The 23686-nt window shown below is 34.4% G+C and overlaps 1 protein-coding gene across 1 annotated transcript in view; it reads right to left on the reverse strand.

Annotated features, from left to right (window-relative positions):
* Window positions 1–870: 870 nt before the first annotated feature.
* The window catches only part of LOC136032145 (cGMP-dependent protein kinase, isozyme 1-like), a 134025-nt gene continuing 111209 nt past the window's right edge, over window positions 871–23686 (reverse strand). The window contains exons 9-13 of the mRNA XM_065712318.1: window positions 21244–21475; window positions 19646–19809; window positions 10635–10820; window positions 3756–3822; window positions 871–1572 (exon numbers count right to left, since the gene is read on the reverse strand). Of these exons, the coding sequence (XP_065568390.1) occupies window positions 1477–1572; window positions 3756–3822; window positions 10635–10820; window positions 19646–19809; window positions 21244–21475 (745 nt within the window). The 3' untranslated portion in view covers window positions 871–1476. The remainder of the gene's footprint in view (window positions 1573–3755; window positions 3823–10634; window positions 10821–19645; window positions 19810–21243; window positions 21476–23686) is intronic.

A 23686-nucleotide genomic window follows, 5' to 3' on the forward strand; every position in this document is an offset into this window, starting at 1 on the left:
CAGACAGACTTAACTCACAAACAACTTATCTATATATACATTGACAAATTGAAAAACATTGAAAAAGATAGAATGTTACCAAAAAGTTAAATCAGGCTTGCGGTTCAAAGAGAAAGGGCCAGATTAGGAATGTGCAATTTACGTCAATATATATATATATATATATATATATATATATATATATATATATATATATATATATATATATATATATCTATCTATATATCTATCTATCTATATAAATAAAAATAAGTTGTTTGTGGGTTATGTCTGTCTGTCTATCTGTCCGCATATGACGTCTGAATTATTATTGTGAATATACTAGCTGTTGGGGTGGCGCTTCGCGCCACCCCAACAGCTAGTATATTCTAAAAACGATACACCCACTCGGAGGGGGAGGAGGAATGAATTAATTCATGTTCTGAAAAATGTATATAACTAAGACATCCCTCGCATGATTTTCTTTAATCAAAATTCAGGCTCTAAACGAACTTTCTCAAACCCTTGACCTATCTAGATGGGTTTTTTTCAGGCCAGAAAATCGCAGAATACCAGTTAAAAAAAGAAAAGAAAATGGAGCCTTTTTCAAGAATTTTTTTAAATATATGCATTATTTTTAAATACACATAAATACATAAACAGTTGCTCCTTTAAAGAGAGTAGAAATATAATACCTACACATAGGCATTTACAAAGGAAGGCGAAGACGGATTTAGATCAGTTCCCTCCTGGCATCTGTTTTAAACTTTTTTTTTCCATAAAGTTTTCTTATAATTGAGTAGTTTTGTTTTAGCTTGCTACCCTTTCCCGCAATAAAGTGTTGATTCAGTATTGACTAACATCTTTCTTCTCTACGATTACGAAATTAAATACACAAATAGCATATCATTTTATTACCAAACCCCTGTAAAGAACATGGGATCTAAACACTTAGATAAATGCACTTCGTGAACATTACTGGGTTAATTCACTGGGAAGACAAAACAAATTTTTAAACTTCACAAAAAAGTTAGGAAAATGCGAAAAAAAGCAATAATAGATTTTAACAAGGAACATAAGCCATAATTGGGAATTCTAATATCGAACAGTAACGTATAAGCTATGGTACCTACTTGTCAGAAATCACAATAATTTTAACTTCCATCTCTTTGGGATATTTCATTTTTTAGTAATTCTTCACTTTTTTGTTCTTGACCTACCATTTCAAACTTTTAATTTTTTTGCAATTTATAGTAAATTCTGAGGCTTAACTCAGAGCCTCGGACCTTCCACAGCGATTGTGATACTTCTAGGGTACTTTATTCTTGAGGAAGCCCTGAATTTTAATAGCAGTCTAATTCCTTCTTCCAATGTTGGAACCAGCTTTGATAAATTGTTAATAGAACAGAAATTATTAGAACGAATAAACAGTTCTTGTAGAACTCAACAGGTGAGGAAAAATTGGACTGAAGAAGTATTATCTACTTTGCAGAGGATTTAGAAGTCGGCATCCCAACCGGAATTTTCGTCTGGCGGCAGTTCAACTTCTCTTGGATATATATCAAAATTTCCAGCATCAGAAGAGCTTCGTACCTACAAAACGAATGAAATCAGCACTGTATTAATCAATGACTCAGCAGGGTATGAAAGGTAGAGCAATACAAAAGATACAACTTTTTAACTTAAATAGATTGAAAATTATTAAGAATTAAAGGAATAAACAAAAGCATATCTATATTAAACTGACAATCCACATTCATTTGTATTTTTTTTTCAGTTGAGTCCAAATGATGTTCTGGTCTTGAGAAGGCATGGAAATTGTCAGCCCTACTCATGTTAATTTCTGCTCGTTTTGAGTTTGTAACCCAAACTCGTTTACTTGTTGTAATTTCTATTCGTTTTGGGTTTCATTTATTCATTGATGGTGATTTGTGTTAGTTTTACGATTGGTAGGTTATTCGATTTTATTTCTGCTCATTTTCGGTTGAATGGAGTTTTGCACTTTTCTTTGAAAAACTTATTTTGTGGAAAAAGTTTAAATCTTTCTTTTTTTTCTGTAAGAATCCATAGTTAGGGTTGCTATTTGTCGGAGAAACTTTTTCAACAATTTTTAAAAACATATATTCTTTTTAAAATCTTGACACAAATGGTATTGTTAAATATGGCTTAACAGCTTGTGTAGGCATAGTGTTTCGATTTAGTACAACACAGTTCCACTTTTACCCAAAATTTTTGCCTTAATACGCTTAGCTTTAGTAGTAGTAGTAGCAGAAGGTAGTAATAGTAGTAGCAGCAGAATTAATAGTACTAGCCTAAGCCTTAGAAGCAGTAGTAGTAGTAGCAGTAGTGATAGTAGTAGTAGTATGAAATCTTTTTTTTTCTGTAAGAATCCATAGTTAGGGTTGCTATTTGTATATTGTAGAAAATTTTTCAACAATTTTTAACAGCATACATTTTTTTGAAAATCTCAACACAAGTAGCATTGTTAAATTTAGCTTAACAGCTAGTGTAGGCATAGTGTTTTGATTTAGTACAATACAGTTCCAATTTTACCCAAATTTTTGGCCTTAATACGCTTAGCTTTAGTAGCAGTAGTGGTACATTGGCGACGTCAGATGATTTTCTCCTAACCACGCAATGCATTCCCGACCGAAGGCAGTGAATCAGGACATCGGTAGCTGCGCGACACGGACTATTGGTCAGTACAGCTCTAACTTACAGCTCTGGGATGGTCCAAAGAGTGCAGGTAACTTATAAAAGTGAAACTGGTCCCAGTGTCGACAAAAACCATCAGCGTCATCTAGTTTTGCCGTTTCTTGACATTTTTGGTGCAATAAAGCAACATTTGTGTAATTAGTGTAACATACAAAACTAGTTTAATAACTACCGTCTGATGAAAAACATAATTAAGAAGATTGAGAAAAATGCTAAGAAACACCATTTGTCTACACAAACAACAGCTTCCTCTCATACAAGTTGCCCATACTCTTTGAGCTGGTCACTAAGCCTTTTATTTCAGAGGAAACATAAACCTTACGTTTCAAGTTACTCTTGTAAACCAAACTGAAAATTTCAAGTTGCACAAACTTCGTCAATGTGCTTCATTTGAAAAGATTCATTTCTTTGAAAAGATTTATCTCCTTTTTCCTTCTTTTGTCCCAATGGGTATTTGTATTGAACAAGCGGTCTAATTTATCAGCATAGGGCTCATTTCAATGAAAATGTCTAATACTCTTTTTAAGTAAAAACATAAATTGCGCAAGTGATGTTCCGTTTTCTGCTGTTTTGTGCCACGAAACATTAATTTTCAATTAATACTCTTTAAACATAAATTGCGCAAGTGATGTTCCGTTCTCTCCTGTTCTGTGCCACGAAACATTAATTTTCATCCGAATTTTGTCGCAAAAAGCGGTCGCTTCTGATTTGAGCTTAATCCGATATAGCTAGCTCTTTGCAGCTTTAGATTTCTATCCAGATAGAAGCACTATCCGTTTTTGGTGAACAGAATAGATAGATGATCTTGGTCATATCGATTCGTATTCAATTTGCAGGGTTCGGTCATAAAACTAGACAAATCTAGATTTATCTAGATTTGAACTGGGTTGTCTACTCGATCTACTAGGACCACAAAGTAATAAATACAACGGTACTTGACTAGACTGGCTAGACTTTCATTAATCTGCTGTTTGATCTGACCAGACTCTTAAGTAAATGTGGCTTTAGTGTCAAATGAAAAAAAAAAAAAAAAAAAATCAACTCGAACATACGAAACTTACCATAGGTTGAAAGGGTGGTCGCAAAACTCTACTTCGCAAACCATTCCAGTCAAAGCCAAGGAACCACCTATAAAACATGAGCATAATATAAAAGTAAACCTCAAAATACTTTCACTTCAAGAATCCCTTAAAAATAAATGTTGGTCAAAACGTCTTAGAGAGTATTTATTAGATCTTAAGACTAACGTCAACTTTTCATAAATTTTATTTGCACAGTTTAAGAAAAATTTCATGTGCTTGTTTGAAATACTTGTGTGAACCCGACATTAAGTCAAATATTCACCAAAAAATTTTTTATACTCTAAATATTTACTAATTCAATGCAATAAACTCTGACTGATTTTCACAGGTTGATCTGCAATTTCAAATTGCCTTCATTTCTTAAACAAATATGTATAATTATCTATCTTGTTAAATATTTGTCATGTAAGCATGGGAGTTCCGCAGAGTTCCCCGCCAGCTCTGCTTTCGTTTATAATCATCTAAATACAGTATTTGCCAAGGACAATGGGGATTTACAAAGAGCTGCTAGTTCTTATTAAAATAGGCAGCGCAAGTTTACTGTTTTTAGTACCATCACAACTCTTGTGGTGTATAAGAGATGTAGTGAGACTTTTAAAAGAGGAAATGAAAAGTAGAAACTTAGAGGACTGGTAATTTCCTTAAGGTCGTTCGATACCAAGAAGAATCACCCTATCTCTTCCATTACGAGCTTTTTTAGTTTGTGTCGCTAAACTATTCAGAATTATTTGGGCAGTTTTGCCATAACTTCTATAGCTTCGATAAGAGACCTGAATAAGCGGCAGACCGAAAACTAAAAGCGGACAACTAATTTCCCGGACATCTTGGAAAAACTTCTCCTGTTTTGTGCCAGAGATAGGGATATTCAGCTTTAATGAGACTTACATCATTAGTAAGTGTAATTTTGTATTTATTTTTTTTTTATTGAAGGGAACAGAATTTTCTTTTTCGAGTTCATGAAAGGATAGTCCCTAAGAATTTTCTAGTATACCTGATTGAAAAACATTAAAATTCAACGTAAAAGAAGTATCATAGAATAGTTTGAGAGCTTTTGAAGTTTCTTATAGGACTAACTACCTTCATTGAAATCTTTACGGACACAGGATGTACATTATTTATGCTGTACGTACATTGATTAGACAGCGTTTAACTTGACAACTGCTAAGAGACTACAGGTTATTTTTGTTTAAACTAGCATTTTGAACTGTTGACGAATCTGAAAACCTCAATCAATTTATACCAGAGTTGCCTCGGAAGCTCCCTGCGGTTTCGAGAAAAACGTGCTACTGGCCCTTTGTCTTAGAGACTATCAGCCGACGCTAAGACTTGCAAAATGAGATTTTCGGTTTCGAACGTTCTTAAAATTAATTAGAATAATACATCGTTGATGGTAGGTCTCTTTGTTTAACAGCTTTTTCAGCGAGCGTTCCGCAAGCTATAGTAAACTTTGTATTGGTTATTTGAGTATATTAATAGAACTGAAGATACAAATAATTAATAGTGCTATGCTTTACTGAGTATGTTCGTTGTTGCGCGTAAGAATTACAAAATCAGTCATAATTTACAGAATTCAAAATATTTCTCTATTAGGATTCTATGGAACTAAATTTTAGAACATATTTTGTTCATATTTTTGATGCGGCAGCAAGTAATTTGGTAAGTGGTCTATATTGCTTACAGCCTATTTCATATTTTTTCGGTCAGTCATTTTCATACCAATGTCTATTCATCTTTTATATTTGGAATAGAAGCTCAAATATTAGTTGTTTTACTTGCCTCTTTTACAATGTTTCTGAAACAAATTATCACGATACAATAGAGGCGAGTGAGTTGGTACTCTAAGAATGATGCGAAGGTCTTAACACAAATATTCTAAAATTTTTATTTTCCAATATCTTCATCATTATTCATAGTGAGATAATTAATACAAGATAACTGATAATTTTGCAGAGGTTACAGTAAAGATTTTAACAAATTGAAAATTTAATTAATCAAGGAATTTTTTTTAGAAAATGAATTTTTTTTTTCAATTTTGCCAGAAAAGTTTTGAAAGACAGTGAGGGATACTAATCAAGATTCTATCCCGGGTGCAAGAAAATCCAGAACCGGCACTGCTTTTTAAGTAAAGCTGAAAATAGCGACGAAGACCACACTGCCTTTCCATATCGAACAAACACAAAGTAGAAACACAAAGTATAAACTTACATTAAAATATGAGAATTAAAACTAATATTGTTTTCAAAAAGGTTTTCAAAACAGCCCTAGCGTCCATACTTCAACGAAGTTCAACCAGGACTGATAAATAAAATGATGTGAATTGTGAAATGATAAATTCATTCAAACAAAACAGAACAAAACGATTAAATGCAGGTTTTCAAAGCTAATCTTGCTTTTTTGGCAGGTTGCCATAAAATCTTTTTGTAACTGGCTATTTTGTAAATGCTATTATAAATTGGTTTGGTAAAATATTTTGTTAGATCATTTTTAATTAAATTTGAGCATAAAGAAATTAGTGAGTACTCCCCCGAGTCCATATTCAAAGAAATATTATCATTTATTTTGAGACTAATTTCGATTGATTCCCGAACCACCTGTTTTATCCCCAAATCATTACTAATGAGTGAAGACTTTTCAAAAAGTATCGTCTGGGAGGAATTATTAAATATATGCTAATCTAAAGCAGAGTCAAAGGAGTTATTAGAACTATTTGAAATTAATGCCTTGTCTATGTCTTCTTTATGCTGGTGTAGCCGTTTTTATAGGGACCAACATAGTAATTTCCACAGTCGCAAGGCATTTGATAAACTCCTCTTTGGCGAGTAACTGGGGTTTTATCTTTACCGGTGTTTAAAATATTAATGATTTTAAAATTATCAGTGAAAACTACATACAGATTATTTTCTGTGCAAACATCTTTTAATTTTGTTGTGATTTTTGGGATGCACAGAAGATAGATAACATTTGAGGGCTCACATTGTGACATGTCTTCGATTTTATGGGAATGTTTTTTTAGTCTACGCTTAATTATCTTATTGACAAAAGGAATGGAGTATCCATTACCAAAAAGAATATCTCTGATAAAATTCATTTCTACATTTATATACGAATCGGAGCAAATATTCAGGGCATGATCAATGAGAGAAGTTACAACTACTCTTTCAACTTGTGGGGGGGATTTGAATTGATCTATAGTTGTGCGTTGGCTTTCGATAGATACTAAAATCCAGTTTATCAATATTACAAATAATTGACACATCTAAAAACGGCAGTTTATGTTGAATTTCAACTTCTAGGGTAAACTGCAAATTTATGTCATAAGTATTAAGATGATCTAAGAAATCCCAAAGTTCAGCTTCCCCATAATTCCAAAATCAAACTGCATCATCCATATAGCGACCCCAATAGACAGGTTTTAGAGAATAAGAATTTAATGCCCAATTTTCAAGGTTTGCCAAATATTTGCCAGTACCCCGGATAAAGTTGCCCCTATGGATAACCCATTTTTTTGCTGATAAAAAGAATCACGAAACTGAAAATACATTGAAAACTTATTACAAATTTTAACTAGAGTCATTAAAACTTCACAATCAATTCTTGTCGCTGAAACCTCGATTAAGTAATAATTTCCTTCTATTTCTTTTTTTAATAATCGCTCAGAAATAGCCACATATATATTCGTATATATGGAAACAATGTCAAACCTACTAACTGTTGTGTTTTCTGAAATACTCGTGCTATTAGGTTTTTTAACTAAATCTGCCGAATTACGAATATAGCAATCTCGGGAATACAGTAAAGGTTTGAAAGCTGTGCAAAGTCATTTTCCAATATTGGAAGCGGGGGCTTTAGTACATGGTATGATAGATCTTAAGGGAATACATTGTTTATGTATACATATATAATATTGTATTCCAGTATTCATTCAGCTCTCAAGCATAGAGCATTAATAGAGGATTATGTGTTGGATTATTTCACGACTGCATTGCGTGGACTTGGTATGCAATTATGTCTTCTGATCAATTTTTGCATTGTCCTATACTGAACTTTATTAGGCAATGCATGTATACCGGCGTAAAAACTGATTAATTTGTCAAGAGTTGTGTGGAGTTTTTTCCTTGAGAAACAACTCTCGAGGGGAAAAATTATTACATGAAGTAAGCGGCTGTAATGACAGATGCGTGAAGTATCTTAATGATGAGGGTAACATCGTGTATATTGCAAAAATGTTTTACAAATGCTCAAAAGAGAAAAAGATACTTCCCAGATTTATGATTTGGAAGCCATCAGAACTCCCGGCGGGTACTGAACTAGATTCGGCTTGCATCACCTCTACGGTGAATCAAATGTGTAGAAAGACGGAAGAAATGATCATTGTGTAAGGCTATCCCTGATTTGGGTAGAAGTACTGGTGTAACCCCTCTATTTTATTCTGTAGTGGTGAAAAATCCCCCTAAATCCTTGGTGACTTCCGAAGTTCGTAAATTAGCTATTGATTCAGTATGTAATACGGATCTATCAAGAAATAAGATTGAAGTTCATCGTCGCAAATCAGAGTTTAAAGTTTTTGTAGAAAATGTTAGAACGGCTAAGCCCTAAACTTGGATACGAGATTCTCCATGTCAAAAATATCGGTATTTACTCCGCAGATGCTATAATTGCCACAAGGATGATGGTCATGAGGCAAAAGATTGCAAACTTTCCGAGATACGTGGGCACTGTGCGCAAACTGGACAAGGACATTCCAAAGAATTCCTTTACACTAATAGTTTATGTCATGTATCATGCAAATCTAGAAAACACAGCTGTTTCTCTTTTAACTCTCCCAAAAACCAAAATCTAATAGAATCCCAGCAAATTGATGGAAATGGCAACTAACCACAGTTCCGTATCGGTATTATCTTGGAATATAAATGGCGGCGTCCTGAACAAACTTGCATTGCTTGAAAAAATGATTGAAGATAGATAACTTCGAAGACCACACTGCCTTTCCATGACGAAAGTAAAACAGTTCAAAATAGGGATGAAACCTTTTTATTGACAGTGAATAGATATAAAATCATTTAACTGGATATTTCGAACACATATACAGTGTTCATCATCAGCAGTAAAACTAAAAGACATTTTACTGCTGTAAAATAATTTTTTTAGTTTTACTGCTGATGATGAACACTGTATATGTGCTCGAAATATCCAGTTAAATGATTTTATATCTATTCACTGTCAATAAAAAGGTTTCATCCCTATTTTGAACTGTTTTACTTTCGAAATGGTTGAAGAATATGACATAGTGTGCATCCAGCAGCTCTTTTTTATACCAGATTACAAAAACATACTAGAAATATATTGTGCTAATTCTACTTTGATATACCCTGCTTCTCTTCAAAAACCGAAGGGCTGACATAGCGTAGGGCTGGCTGTCTTGAGCAAGTATAAATTTAAATGCTTACGTTCGAAAGATCGTTTTCTTGCCGTTAGTGGCAATGATTGCGCTATTATGAATATTTATTTACCTACTAATTAAGGCTATCAGGCCCCAGAGATAAGGTTTAATAATGCATATTACAAGTTGGCTAAATATTTAGAACAACTCCTCCATTTATTCCCACGTTGTCTCATTATTGGTGATTTCAACTGTGACTTATCAAGTGATCGTTGCCCCCGAGCTTGAATCGTAAAGAAGATGATGCCTAATATATTCAATGTACTCCTGAAAAATCAACAGTTGACCTTCATATCCGTAGCTAAAACTACACCAAAAATCGATCATGTTATGTTCTCCGGCGAGTCTGTGCATGTAGTTTCAGTTTTGCATGACTTTTTGTCTAGTGATCACATTTCTATTATCACGAGTACTCCAGTATCTAGTTCTCCAAGGCCCCTCCCCCTACGTTCTAAATGGTCCGTCGGGGAATCTTGGGATCTTACCGACACAAGACTTTTACGGGAAGTTTGCGATGATATTTTGACTAAAATAAAAGTTCCTTACCATCTCCTGAAAATGTGTTTGGTCTCAAAGTCCAATTTAAGTTAGTGCTTCTTCCCAGGCTAAAGTATGGTTGCGTATATGACAAGAGTGTTATAGGCCTAGAGTTGGTGCTGTAAATGCCGTCTATATTCATACGAAAAGAAAGTTTTGTAAAGCGCTCCGTGATCATATTGCCGACATCAAAGCTGAACTGGCGGCAAAAATCGCTGACGATCCAAATTTACTTTGGAAGTCTCGTCTCGGTCAATCTACTGATTTTAGTGCTTTAGAAATACCCGAGTCTGAGTGGATGGCTCATTTTTCTGCCCAGTTTGAAGCCCCTGATATTCCACAGGCTAATAAGTTTGATGAAGAAACTAGTAGTTTTTTGAACAGTCGAGCTAGATCTGAGCAGGTAATCGTTGGAAGTAACTTGATTAAAGAGGTTATAGCGAAGCTTTTGAAAAAAGAGAAATGTTTGGTTTATTCGAGTTTTAGTTTGTACGCATTTGCTCCTGTTTTTTCTATGCGGTTTTTTCATTTTCTTTCTTTTTATTATACTCCATCGTCATGCCTTGTATTTTTGATGGGTTATAAAATAACTAATTAATTGGTGAAAATATAGACCCAAGCAAAATAGTGGCCTCTTAGTGTGGAAATAGTGGCCTACGTTGGAATTTCGTCGACGTGGAAGGTATTTGAGAATAACAAATCCAGGCAAATTATGTAGAAAATAAGAAAATTAAGCAAAAATTGTTATAATCTTGAGGTTAGGAAGCTTTGGGAGGAAGGGGTTCAAAAGGCCCCCTTTACATACATACTTAAACACTATGGTTATTCTTTTTCTCTATAAGCAATGCCATAAAAGAAATGATGTGTGTTTCAACTATTACCTTTGTTTTCTAATATCATCAATGCCTCCTCTTTGGTATCCAAGTCTTTCCGCTGGTAGCTCTTTGCAGAATTTCTTAATCAGAAAGATAGCTTGTCGTCCAATTGTTCGTGGAAAATCAATTTGGTCGATACCCCGCAAAATGTAATTATAGGTCTTCATAGGATCTGAGGCGACGAAAGGTGGCCTGTAATATATTCAACGTGTATTCTCAATCAGAGACGTAGCTAGAGGGAAGATTCGGTGGTTTCAGCCCCCAGGTAAATATGAAATAATTTTATTGAAATTGCTTTCATGGTTAAGTGCATTCCGTCCTTTCCCTAAGTGCTTAACCACTTCTGAAACATGGAAGAATAACTGAAAGAAATCATACATTCCTTTGTTAATGAATTATGCGGTACTGTTTTAGTATTAATCAGTCTTAACCCACACAAGTATCTATTTGTATCGTTATTCAAGTGTTTTTACTGAAGGATATTCACCCGTTCTTTGTTTTTATTTTTTGGTCTTTCGGCATATCTTTCTTTATTAACAGATCAAAATATATTCTTTCAACTCCTACTGTAGTTCCCTTAATTTGGCTTTCACTATAAACAATGAGGTGCACAGAACATTGCATTTGTTTTAAATTAAGGATTTGCATCTTATATTTTGATTTGGAGCTTAATCCTACTAAACAAGAGGAAACATTTGTTTTTTTTCGAAAATTCCATTGACAACATTCTATTTAATAAAAAACGAGGAATATCTCGATCAAATCTTTATTTGATCCCTTTCATTTCGCATCAAAGGGGAAACCCTGGAGTGCTTGTATTGGCAAACTGAGGGATTAAGTGTAAATGTCTTCAATTACAGCAAGCCAAATCCAGGATTTTGGTTCGGGGGGGGGAGTAAAAAACGCATCATAATTTGTTTTTATACATTTTTATTATCTTTTTACGAGTCGGAAAAACATTTCGGGGAAGAGGGTCAAACCAACTTATTTTAGAGTGGCTTTTAATTCTTAATTAGCCATACAGAAATACCCATTTCTAAGTATGAATAGACATGCATACCTTAAAATTGAGAATCAAGGCATGCTCTTATCACGTTTTCTATGATCATTCCACTGATCTAACGTAATGTTATTACCATAAAAAGGATCTTCAACGCTTTAGATCAGTTCCATCAGAGAAAAATGCAAAAATTGACCGTGATATTTTCATATGTGCTGAATTCGGTGACTTTGTTTTTTAGAAGTCTTGCCATTTTTTTTGGGGGGGGGGATTTTTTTGTAAGGCCAACAGGCGCAGTAAATCCAAAACTGATGGAAGTTGCACTTTTTTAAATTATCTTGGAAACTAAATTTTCTTTCAGAGTGTGTTTTTCATTGAATAGTGATTTTTTTTTTCTCTGTGTCTGTCATTGTGTGTTCGTGTGTCTGATTCTGTGCGTGTGTGTGTGTTTGTGTGTGTGTGTGTATGTGTGTGTGTGTGTGTTCGTCTCTCTCTTTGCGCCTAACTTTGTGTTTTTGTCTCTTTCTCTGCTCCTGTGTGTTTGACTCTGTGTTTTGTCTCTGTGTCTGTCTTTGTGCTCGTGTGCCTGGCAGTATTTTTGTGTGTGTTTTTGTCTATCTGTCCCTGTGTGTCTGACTATCTGTGTTTGTGTATCTTTTTTTTTCTGTGTCTGTCTTTGTGTGCTCGTGTGTCTAACTGTATGTTTGTGTGTGTGTTTTTATCTCTTTCTCTCTGTGCATGTGTTTAACTGTGTTTGTGTGTGTTTTTGATTCTGTCTTTCTTGTGTGTTCATATGTGTGTGTTTCTGTTTCTGTGTCTGTCTATGTGCTTGTGTGTGCTTTTCTCTCTGCGTCTGTCTTTGCGTGTTCGTATGTCTGACTCTGTGGGTTTCTCTCTCTCTCTCTCTCTCTCTCTCTCTCTCTCTCCCTCTCTCTCTCTCTCTCTCTCTCTCTCTCTCTCTCTCTCTCCTCTCTCTCTCTCTCTCTCTCTCCTCTCTCTCTCTCTCTCTCCTCTCTCTCTCTCTCTCTCTCGCTGTGCTTGTAAGGCTGACTCTGTGTTTTTCTGTGTCTTTTGCAGTTGCGTTTTCTCTCTCTCTGTTTGTACATGTGTGTTTGACTCTGCGTTTTTGTCTCTGTGTCTGTCGCTTGTTCGTGTGCCTGACTCTCGGTGTTTGTGTGTGTGTGTGTGGTTTGTCTCTTGTTCTGTGCCTGTGAGTTTGACTCTTGTGTCGTGTGTGTGTTTTTGCATCTCCCTCTCTCCCTCTTTCTCTCTGTCTCTCTCTCTCCTCTCTCCTCTCTCTCTCTCTCTCTCTCTCTCTCTCTCTCTCTCTCTCTCTCTCTCTCTCTCTCTCTCTCTCGCTGTGCCTGTAAGTCTGACTCTGTGTTTTTCTGTGTCTTTTGCAGTTCATGTAAAACAAGAAATTTATACCAAATTTCAAAAAATAGATTTTTTTTTTTTTTAGTTTGTCAACGGAAACACTGAAACTATTATGTTTTCAGCCAGGTAACCGGTTAAACGCAACCCGGTCAACCCGGGAGGTTGAGGGGAATAACAACTTTTCTTTCCTTCAGTATAATTTAAGCTCATTTTAAGTTGTACACCCCTGTTTACATGAGTCTGAAGAAAAAACATCTTTTTTTTATATACATTTATTTGTCAACCAATTTGTTATTACAAATATTTTTGATGTTCTTACTAAATTTTACCTCTGTAACTTTATAGCTTTTACATGTAAGCAACCACTTCATCTTCATTTAAACTTTATAAAGGGTCATCTCATTATAACTGGACATTGGCAATTATATTATTTCTTTAATAAAATTAACTAGAAGTGAAGAATATGGTTGTGGTGCAAGCAAAACTTGTAGCCAATTCCTGTTTACTTGTCCTATTTATTTTCTACGACATTTCTGATTGGAAATAGAACTCCGATTTCTAGGAATTAACGTCCCATTTTGTCCTAGCTCAGCAATTTCTGACAGTGTTAAGACAATGTTTGAATAGGTTTTTGCATTGTAATAGAAGACTGGTTGGATGTTTATATTTGATTGCTCCCTTTGATTGTAGCATTTAGTAGTTTCATTTATTCTAGTTTTCTTTTCAGTAGTGTTAGTTCGTAGACTATTTGTAGTGAAATACTTGTAAAAGTTTAATCACTCAATAAAAATTTGTTCCTTCAAAAGATCATCACCTCATTTTTTCTTTTTTTTAGATTACTTCTACATAGAAGAAATTATAATAAAATTTAAATAAAACTACCTCAATACCCTTTGTCGTAAATCCTAAGTTATAATTAATCCAGGAAATAATAGTACTTTGCTCAATTAGTAGAATCCAGGATCCTTAGAAAAAGGTTGTCTAAAATAAAGCACGACTTATAAGACACAATTTCGCCTACATATATTTACTCAAGAAGTTGACACTGAAACTAAATTTCAAGAAAGACGTAGTTTCTTAACTCTAATGCAATCAAATACTAGCTTTTACATAAACAAATTTCAGGTTGACCACATGTAACGATTCAGATAAATAAATCTGACAATTAAACATTTCCATTTATCGACACGCAGATAAGCATATATAGCGGGCAAATTAGGTGTGCCATGGCTTCCCTGAGCCATGGCTAAGGGATGTTAACTTAATATCTAAACACATATATATAAATATATATGTATATATATATATATATATATATATATATATATATATATATATATATATATATATATATATATATATATATATATATATATATATATATATGTATATATAGAACTAGGAGCCGGGCAGCTTCACCGTTGGGCCCCGGCACTCGGCCCGTGGCAGGCTTCTATATATGGATTCTCATTGTCGCTTGTCTTCTAACCGCAGACCATTTGAGACAATTTGCTGTCTATTCATATTGCATTCTTTTCGAAGATATTTGATTATTAAAGCAAGTCTGATTTCTAACAACAATTTCTACTAAGCTTCATACTTTGGTTTTCTTTTTTGAGGTTTTTGAATTGTTTTAATCCCTTGTTAAAATATATACCAATACTTTTGCAATTACCAGCATCCGGGCCCCAGCACTAGGCACGCGGCAGGCTTCTATATATATAGATTCTCATTGTCGCTTGTCTTCTAACCACAGACAATTTGCCTTCTTTTCATGCTAGGGTCTTTTCAAAGAAATTTGATTCTTAGAGTAAATCCGACTTCTAACAACGATATCTAATAAGCTTCAAACTTTTTGTTTTCTATTTTAAGGTTTTTGAATTGTTGTAATCCCTTTTTAAAATATATATAAATATTTTTACGATTACCAGTTTTTTGCTCTTTACGCAATTTAATGTCTTTTCAGACTAAAGTCTTTTCAAGAATATTTAATTATTAAAGCTTCCCCGATTTCTAACAACGATATGTACTAAGCTTGAAACTTCTGGCTTCTGGTTTTTCAAAACTTCTGGTTTTTGGTTTTCTTTATATCAAAACCATAGCTGCACCCCTGGACAATGATTGATTTTGACAATTTTTTCTCGTTCAGCCTTGTTCTAATGATTATATTTGTTTGTACTGATTGACTTTATTAATTTATGTTATTTATTTGATGATTGAATTGTACATTATAACCTTTTGTATTAATACCTATTTTTTGTTTTTGCACTGTGCTGCTCGTTTCCTCCGTTGTTTTTTTTTTGTTCACAAGACTGTGTCTGAAGATATTTGTCTTACTGGTTGTCACTCTCCAGTTATTTATGTATTGAGCTGATACACTGAGCTCTCTTCGCTGTTGGCTATGGTTGTAATTAAATAAAAAAAACAAGTTTTTTTAACTGAAAGTAAGGAGCGACATTAAAACTTAAAACGAACAGAAATTACTTCGTATATGAAAGAGGCTGCTTCCTCATCAACGCCCCGCTCTTTACGCTAAAGTTTGACTCTGTCTCTCAATTCTTCTTTTTAAAACAGTAAAAAAGTTTAGCGTAAAGAGCGGGGTGTTGATGAGGAAGCAGCCTCTTTCATATACGAAGTAATTTCTGTTCGTTTTAAGTTTTAATGTCGCTCCTTACTTTCAGTTAAAAAAACTTGTTTTTTTTTATTTAATTTCTGAACGTTTTTGAATCAATGCATGTTTTGATTTTGGCTCTCCGCAGAGGAATAATTAAAACGAAATTTGCATTTTTTTTTTTTTTTTTTGGCTAAATGGCTTTCTCATAATTTTGATCGAATTATTTTGAGAGAAAAAGAGCGGGGGAGGAAGCCTAGTTGCCCTCCGATTTTTTGGTTAATTAAAAAGGCAACTAGAACTTTTAATTTTTTACGAATATTTTTATTAGTAAAAGATTTACGTAACTTATAAATTAGCTTACGTAAAGAACTTTGGTATTCTCATATTTTTATTACATATATGAGGGGTTTCGCCCCCTTGTCAGATCCTCGCTCTTTACACTAAAGCTTAAATTTTGTCCCAATTCATTAAGAATGACCCCAGAATCACAAAAGCCGTAGAATAAATAGTTGAAATTACTAAAAATACTTTAACGTAAAGAGCGAGGTATTAGGAGGAGGTGAGCCCCTCAAATGGGTAATAATTTCTGTTTCTTTTAAGTTTTAATGCTGTTCCTTACTTCCAGCTGAAAGAACTTTTTCATATTTATTTTTTCATTGTGTTTTTAAATAATGCTAGTAAATCCTGCGCTCCCTTCATGGAGATTTTCTTCCCCCATGACAAATTATCGATGGAAAGTTCCCCCAGCATATCCCCCTCTTCTCAACCCCTCCCCCAACCAAAAAAATCCTCCTGAAAACGCCTGTATACTTCCCAATAACCATTACTATATGTAAGCATTGGTCAAAGTTTGTAACTTGTTGCCCCTCCCATGGGGACTGTGGGGGAGTAAGTCATCCCCAAAGACATAGTTATAAGGTTTTTCGACTACGCTGAATAAAATGGCTATCTCAGAATTTTGATCCGTTGACTTTGGTAAAATAATTAGCGTGGGAGGGGGCCTAGGTGCCCTCCAATTTTTTTGGTCACTTAAAAAGGGCACTAGAACTTTTCACTTCCGTTAGAATGAGCCCTCTTGCAACATTCTAGGACAACTGGGTCGATACGATCACCCCTGAAAAAAAAAAAAAAAAAAAAAAAAAAAAAAAAAAAAAAAAAAAAAAAAAAAAAAACGCATCTGTTATCTGCCTTCTGGCAAAAAATACAAAATTCCACATTTTTGTAGATAGGAGCTTGAAACTTCTACAGTAGGGTTCTCTGATACGCTGAATCTGATGGTGTGATTTTCGTTAAGATTCTATGACTTTTAGGGGGTGTTTCCCCCTATTTTCTAAAATAACGCAAATTTTCTCAGGCTCGTAACTTTTGATGGGTAAGACTAAACTTGATGAAACTTATATATTTAAAATCAAAATTAAAATGCGATTCTTTTGATGTAGGTATTGGTATCAAAATTCCATTTTTTAGAGTTTTGGTTACTATTGAGCCGGGTCGCTCCTTACTACAGTTCGTTACCACGAACTGTTTGATTTTATTGCAACTATCTTTTCAAATCACACCATCAGACCATCACACCATCAGATTCAGCGTATCAGAGAACCCTACTGTAGAAGTTTCGAGCTCCTATCTACAAAAATGTGGAATTTTGCATTTTTTGCCAGAAGGCAGATCACGGATGCGTGTTTGTTTGTTTGTTTGTTTGTTTTTTTTCCAGGGGTGATCATATCGACCCAGTGGTCCTAGACTGTTACAAGATGGTTCATTCTAACGGAAATAAAAAGTTCTAGTGCCCTTTTTAAGTGACCAAAAAAATTGGAGGGCACCTAGGCCCCCTCCCACGCTCATCCTTTTCCCAAAGTCAACGGATCAAAATTCTGGGATAGCCATTTTATTCATCATACTCAAAAACCCTTATAACTATGTCTTTGAGGACGACTTACTCCCCCACAGTCCCCGTGGGAGGGACAACAAGTTACAAACTTTGACCTGTGCTTACATATAGTAATGGTTATTGGGAAGTATACAGGCGTTTTCAGGAGGATTTTTTTAGTTTGGGGAAGGGGTTGAGAAGAGGGGGATATGCTGGGGGAACTTTCCTTCGAGAATTTGTAATGGGAGAAGAAAATTTCCATGAAGGGAGAGCAGGATTTACTAGCATTATTCAAAAAAAAACAATTAAAAAATAAAAGTGAAAAAGCTTTTTCAGCTGGAAGTAAGGAACAGCAATAAAACTTAAAACAAACAGAAACTATTACCCATATGAGGGGCTCACCTCCTTCTAATACCTCGCTCTTTACGCTAAAGTATTTTCAGTAATTTCAACTACTTATTCTATGGCTTTTGGGATTCAGAGGGTCATTCTTAATGAATTGGGATAAAATTTAAGCTTTAGTGTAAAGAGCGAGGTACTGACGATGGGGCGAATCCCCTCATATATGTAATAAAAACATGAGAATACAAAAGTTCTTTACGTAAGCTAATTTATAAGTTACGTAAATCTTTTACCAATAAAAAGATTCGTAAAAAATTAAAAGTTCTAGTTGCCTTTTTAATTAACCAAAAAATTGGGGGGCAACTAGGCTTCGTCCCCCGTTCTTTTTTTCTCAAAATCATTCGATCAAAATTATGAGAAAGCCATTGAGCCAAAAAAAAAAAATTTGCAAATTTCGTTTTGATTATTCCTCTGCGGAGAGCCAAAATCAAAACATGCATTGATTCAAAAACGTTCAGAAATTAAATAAAAAAAACAAGTTTTTTTAACTGAAAGTAAGGAGCGACATTAAAACTTAAAACGCACAGAAATTACTTCGTATATGAAAGAGGCTGCTTCCTCATCAACGCCCCGCTCTTTACGCTAAAGTTTTTTACTGTTTTAAAAAGAAGAATTGAGAGAAAGAGTCAAAATTTAGCGTAAAGAGCGGGGCGTTGATGAGGAAGCAGCCTCTTTCATATACGAAGTAATTTCTGTGCGTTTTAAGTTTTAATGTCGCTCCTTACTTTCAGTTAAAAAAAACTTGTTTTTTTTATTTAATTTTAACTAAGATTTGCCTTGCCTACATACTACTACTACTAATAACTCGCTGCAGCACCATACCGCCTGAGGCCAACACAGCTACGCACACTCCTCCTCTAACCTAATCTATTCAAGGCCCCCCTCTTTACACCCGCCCAGGAAGTTCCCATTTCCTTTGAATCTTTATTTATGACATCCTCTCAACCCAGACAAGGACGACCTGCTTTCCGTGTAGCCCCAGACGGTTGGCCAAAAAGGACAATCTTCGACAATCTGTCATCCTTCATCCGCAGAACGTGGCCTAGCCATCTCAACCTTTCCTTCATTATAGCCCTAGAAAGCGGGATTGAACCACATTTTTCGTACAACCTACTGTTTGAAATACGGTCAGTCAGCCGGGTACCCAGAACAATCCGTAGGCAATTTCTCTGGAAAACATCTAGTAACTTTTCATCTGCTTTTCGGAGCGCCCATGCTTCAGAGCCATATTTGACAACTGTCATCACTGTAGCTTCCAATATTCTAATCTTGGTTTGCAGACTTATCTTTCTATTCTTCCAAACTTTTTTTAACTGTGAAAAAACACCCTGAGCCTTAGCGATTCTAAATTTAACATCTTCACTGCTCCCACCGTCTTTAAAAATAATACTACAAAGGTAAATGAAGCTGTCAACCTGATCAATCTTTTCGTTACCCAACGCCACCTTTTCATCTTCACTTATTCCTAGCCTAAGTGACTTAGTCTTCTTCACATTAATTTTCAAGCCTATTCTAGCACCTTGAACTCGCAAAACCCCTAAAAATTCATTCATTTTCCTCACACTTTCATCTAATATGCTTAAATCATCAGCATAATCTAAGTCCAGGAGCGTTTTTCCTCCCCATTTGATTCCGTGGTCTCCAATTGTCTTTCCTGTGCTCCTTAAGACGAAGTCCATCAAAATGATCCATATAAAGGGGGATAGAACACAATCTAAATACCAATCTAACTATAGAGAGCGACATCAACTTACGTTCCTGCAAGAAGCTCGTACATCAGGATTCCAACTGCCCAGTAGTCCACAGCTCGGTCATGCCCTTTGTTCAATATTACCTCAGGAGCAACGTACTCAGGAGTTCCACAGAAGGTCCATGTTTTCCCACTAACACCAAGGCGCTTAGAGAACCCGAAGTCGACCTGGGAGCGATAGAAAAAAATTAAGTGATATATAAACAATTACTAAAATAGAAAAATTGCTCAATATTAAAATAGAAAATCTTACTAAAATAGAAACAGAAAAAAGATGGTTTCAAGTAATGCACCGATGGATATGGAAGAAGGACGCTAGATTACGAAAGAATTTAAATAAGTTAAAAATTCATCTCTGCTCTCTTAAAGACGTATTGAAAAAGCATTTCCAGTTCAAACACACTTCTTAAAAGTCGATTCATTCTATACCATCCATACGATTGTTATTTTAAGACATAATGACTGCCAAATTCTCCCTCTGATTTCTAAACAAGCGTTCACTATTGACAAACATAGGATGGAGCTGTCATAGATCTGTTCTTATTTTCATTCAAAAAATTTAGTAAAAGGTCATAAAGTTCTCATCCTGTGATTAAGAATATATGACAACTATTTAATCAAAACATCAGGCAGAATTTCTTGTAATGCTCAAATTGTCAATGGTAAAAATAACAGAACTTTTTGATATAACAAATATAATACATAAATATATTATATGCTATATATTATATATATATATATATATATATATATATATATATATATATATATATATATATATATATATATATATATATATATATATATATATATATACCACTGCACTGTATCGACCAGATATGAAGCTGTCCACAGAGTGCTGCTGTCCGCAGAAGAATGAAAAGTATCAATGGTGACACAATTTAAAAGTGCTTTTCCAGAAGCCTTTCGGTAGGTTAGCAATGTCGTTGGAAGATGTTGATTTGTGTTTAGCTTTTTTTTTGTCTTCTTCTTCTTTTTTAACTCCATCAGTTATGTGGTCTTGTGCATTATAATGGATATTAAATTATATATACATACTAAATGTGTTTGGAAACTCAATATTTCCTTTGTCTTCTTCTTCATTTGTTAAATGTCACTTCTAAGTTGATTATAAAAATTAGAGTCAGAATGTGGAAACGGCATCTCGCGCAAAAGACAACTTTCTCGAACAAGAGTCCCATTTTTTTATGTCCGATCTTTCGAACAAAAAACCCCTTTTTTTTTGTTCAAGCTTTCGGCGGGCAACAGTAACCAACTGATGAAAGTTGAATGAAAGCTTGCTAAAAATTTTTTTCCTGTACTTTTATTGTAAAAAAAAAAAAAAAAAAAAAAAAAAAAAAAAAAAAAAAAAAAAAAAAAAAAGCCACTTCGAAGCTTCAAAACCAATTTTAAGAGAATGAAAAGACAACAATACTTACTTGGCATTTGCTTTTATTCAAAGAATCTAGGTGTAAACTAATTCCAAAGTGTTTCCCTCACAAATAAATCAATTAGCCTACTATTTACAACGATTGTTTTTGTGAATGCTTACCCTCCTATTAGAGCTACTCTATGGTCTAAACAATGCCCGACTGTACTTACTAGTTTCACATAACCCTGGGAATCTAAGAGAAGATTCTCTGGCTTCAAGTCTCTGTAAACGATTCCTCTTGCATGAAGATAGTCAAAGGCTTCAATAACACATGCAGCGTAAAATTGTGCAGTACTTTCGTCAAAATGGGTTCGATCCCTCAAAATACTCCATACTTCGCCACCAAGACACGGCTCCATTAGCATGTATATGTACTTTCTGTCTTTAAATGTGTTGTAGAGCCTGAAATAATAATTTTCTTATTGAATTTATTGGATATGCAAGAAATAAAAATTTAATTTTCCCTATTTCAAAATATTTATTTTGACAGTTTTACTGCGTGATACGTCCATGTGAGTAAGCCCTTTCCCTTCTTCCAAAAATTTTTGGTCTTTAGGAACAGAGGAAAAAACAAACCAAGATAGATAAAATAAGAATAAAAAAACAGAAGATTCGAAGAGCAAATTTATGGAATAATAATGCAGTGTTTCTTAGAGTAGCAATTCAAAATCATTGCTCTTGAATCACATGTTTTATCAGTTATTATTTATATTTTAACTTTAATTTTTTATGTTCCAAAATGTTTTTTTGATGCAAACAAAGAAATGTAGTAATAAAGCCAACCCCACTTAGCCTAGTATATTTTCATAGCATTAATTTATCTTTGTGTGTCATCAAGATTTGACAGGGTAGACAAATTACTTACCCAAAGTCTTATTCTTCAGAACGCCTTATGTTTTTATTTATTTGGGTTTTTATTCATCAGCATAATTTGTATATTTTGCACTGAATGACTTACTACAATAATTGTCATCACAGAAGATCATTTAGCAAAGTAAGCACATGATCTTTTAATATTTTTATGCATGAAAGAGCATCAAGGTTCTTCACGCTGATAGAGAGGGGGAGAAAGATAGGGAGAGAGAAAGAGAGAGAGAGGGAGAAAGGCCAAAGAGAGATTCAGGGACACAGAGAAAGAGGGAGGGAGAGGAGCCTGGCACCAATATGTTTGCCTCGGTATCTCTATGTTTGGCTTTGTTGCTAGTTATATGTTCCTTTTTGAATAGGTTGCTAGAATGCTTAAGTTAAGTCAAAATCTTCGAACACTGATATATAAATAAATATTTCGCGTATCTATTTTTTGACATACGTTTATGAAACTTCAAATTTAAAAGCGAAACTAAGAAAGCGTCCTCGAGATTAATAATGAAATGCAAAATGACAATTCAGGGGTACGTGATTGTTATGGACTTCTTGTTCGGATGTATTAAATTCAACATCAGAATAGGAACCTTCATTAGCCCACCTAGTCACTCTACGATGCAAAATAAGAAAACATTTCCAGTGATTTCTGTTTTTCCAGAATAAAGACTGCCCCTACACGAATAGATGCGACTTGAGAATCGAACCTTGCGCTTAAACCTTTAAGTTACCATGGTTTGGAAGGATACTCATTACTTGTATGTCATATCATCTAGTTAGAGCTGTTTTGGTCTGAATTAACATTAGGCAGTAGAAAAAAGCAGCACAATCAAGGTAGGTTCCATGAAATCAACCTCTGGGGGTTTGCGGGTAGGTGGGGATGGGTAAATAAATAAACAAAGTGAGCCAAATATTCTCAAAGTCTGTTTAAACTTGGAATATAAGAATCTTTTTATTATTGTTAGCTTGATTTTGACTTAAGATTCTTATGGTAGGTGTTCCCTCTCAATCAAGTTGCTTTTTTAACAAGCCTGCAGCGATAACTTTCACTAAAAGAACAAGATGTTTGTATTATTGGATTTAATAGTCCTAGACCTATCCATTACATTGATTTTTTTGGGGGGTAGGATCTAAAATTGCTTAAAAAGAGTAAAACTACCCGTTTTTCAACAAATTTGTATTTTAAATCTAAAAAACAATATGCACCAGCAAAAGCACATCCAAGATTTTTTTTTTGGTGGGGAGGGGTTAAAGAAAACACTACAAACCGTATCAAAAATGTGTTTATATGCATTTTTGTAATGCTTTTACAAACCATGCGGAAGTTTCGGGGGGGGGGGCTCAAACCCTGTTGTACGCCCCTCCGGACACGGCCTTGTACACCAGAATTCAAAAATGTAGTTCGGCGATGGATAGACTTGAATCTCAGATATGGAATGGTATCAAAATTGTCGTCTTACGTTGAAGAATTACAGCCGTAGGACTGCAGACAAATAAATACCAAAATCTTGCATAGGGAAAATAAGCCTTAAACACAAGAAATTCAAACGTTAGATTTTAATCCAATCAATTTTCTTATTCATTTTATGTCTAAGTAATTCATAAATTATAAAACTAATTTATATCTTCATTTTAACTAAAAATCAAAATAACAAAACCTCGGTCATTCTGTATTCCATGTCTACCAATCACGTGTGATAGGAATTCTTGCATAATAATAATGTATAGCACGCATGAAATCGCAAATAAAAT

The sequence above is a fragment of the Artemia franciscana genome, chromosome 10 (assembly GCF_032884065.1).
Source record: "Artemia franciscana chromosome 10, ASM3288406v1, whole genome shotgun sequence".
Classification (NCBI taxonomy): domain Eukaryota; kingdom Metazoa; phylum Arthropoda; class Branchiopoda; order Anostraca; family Artemiidae; genus Artemia; species Artemia franciscana.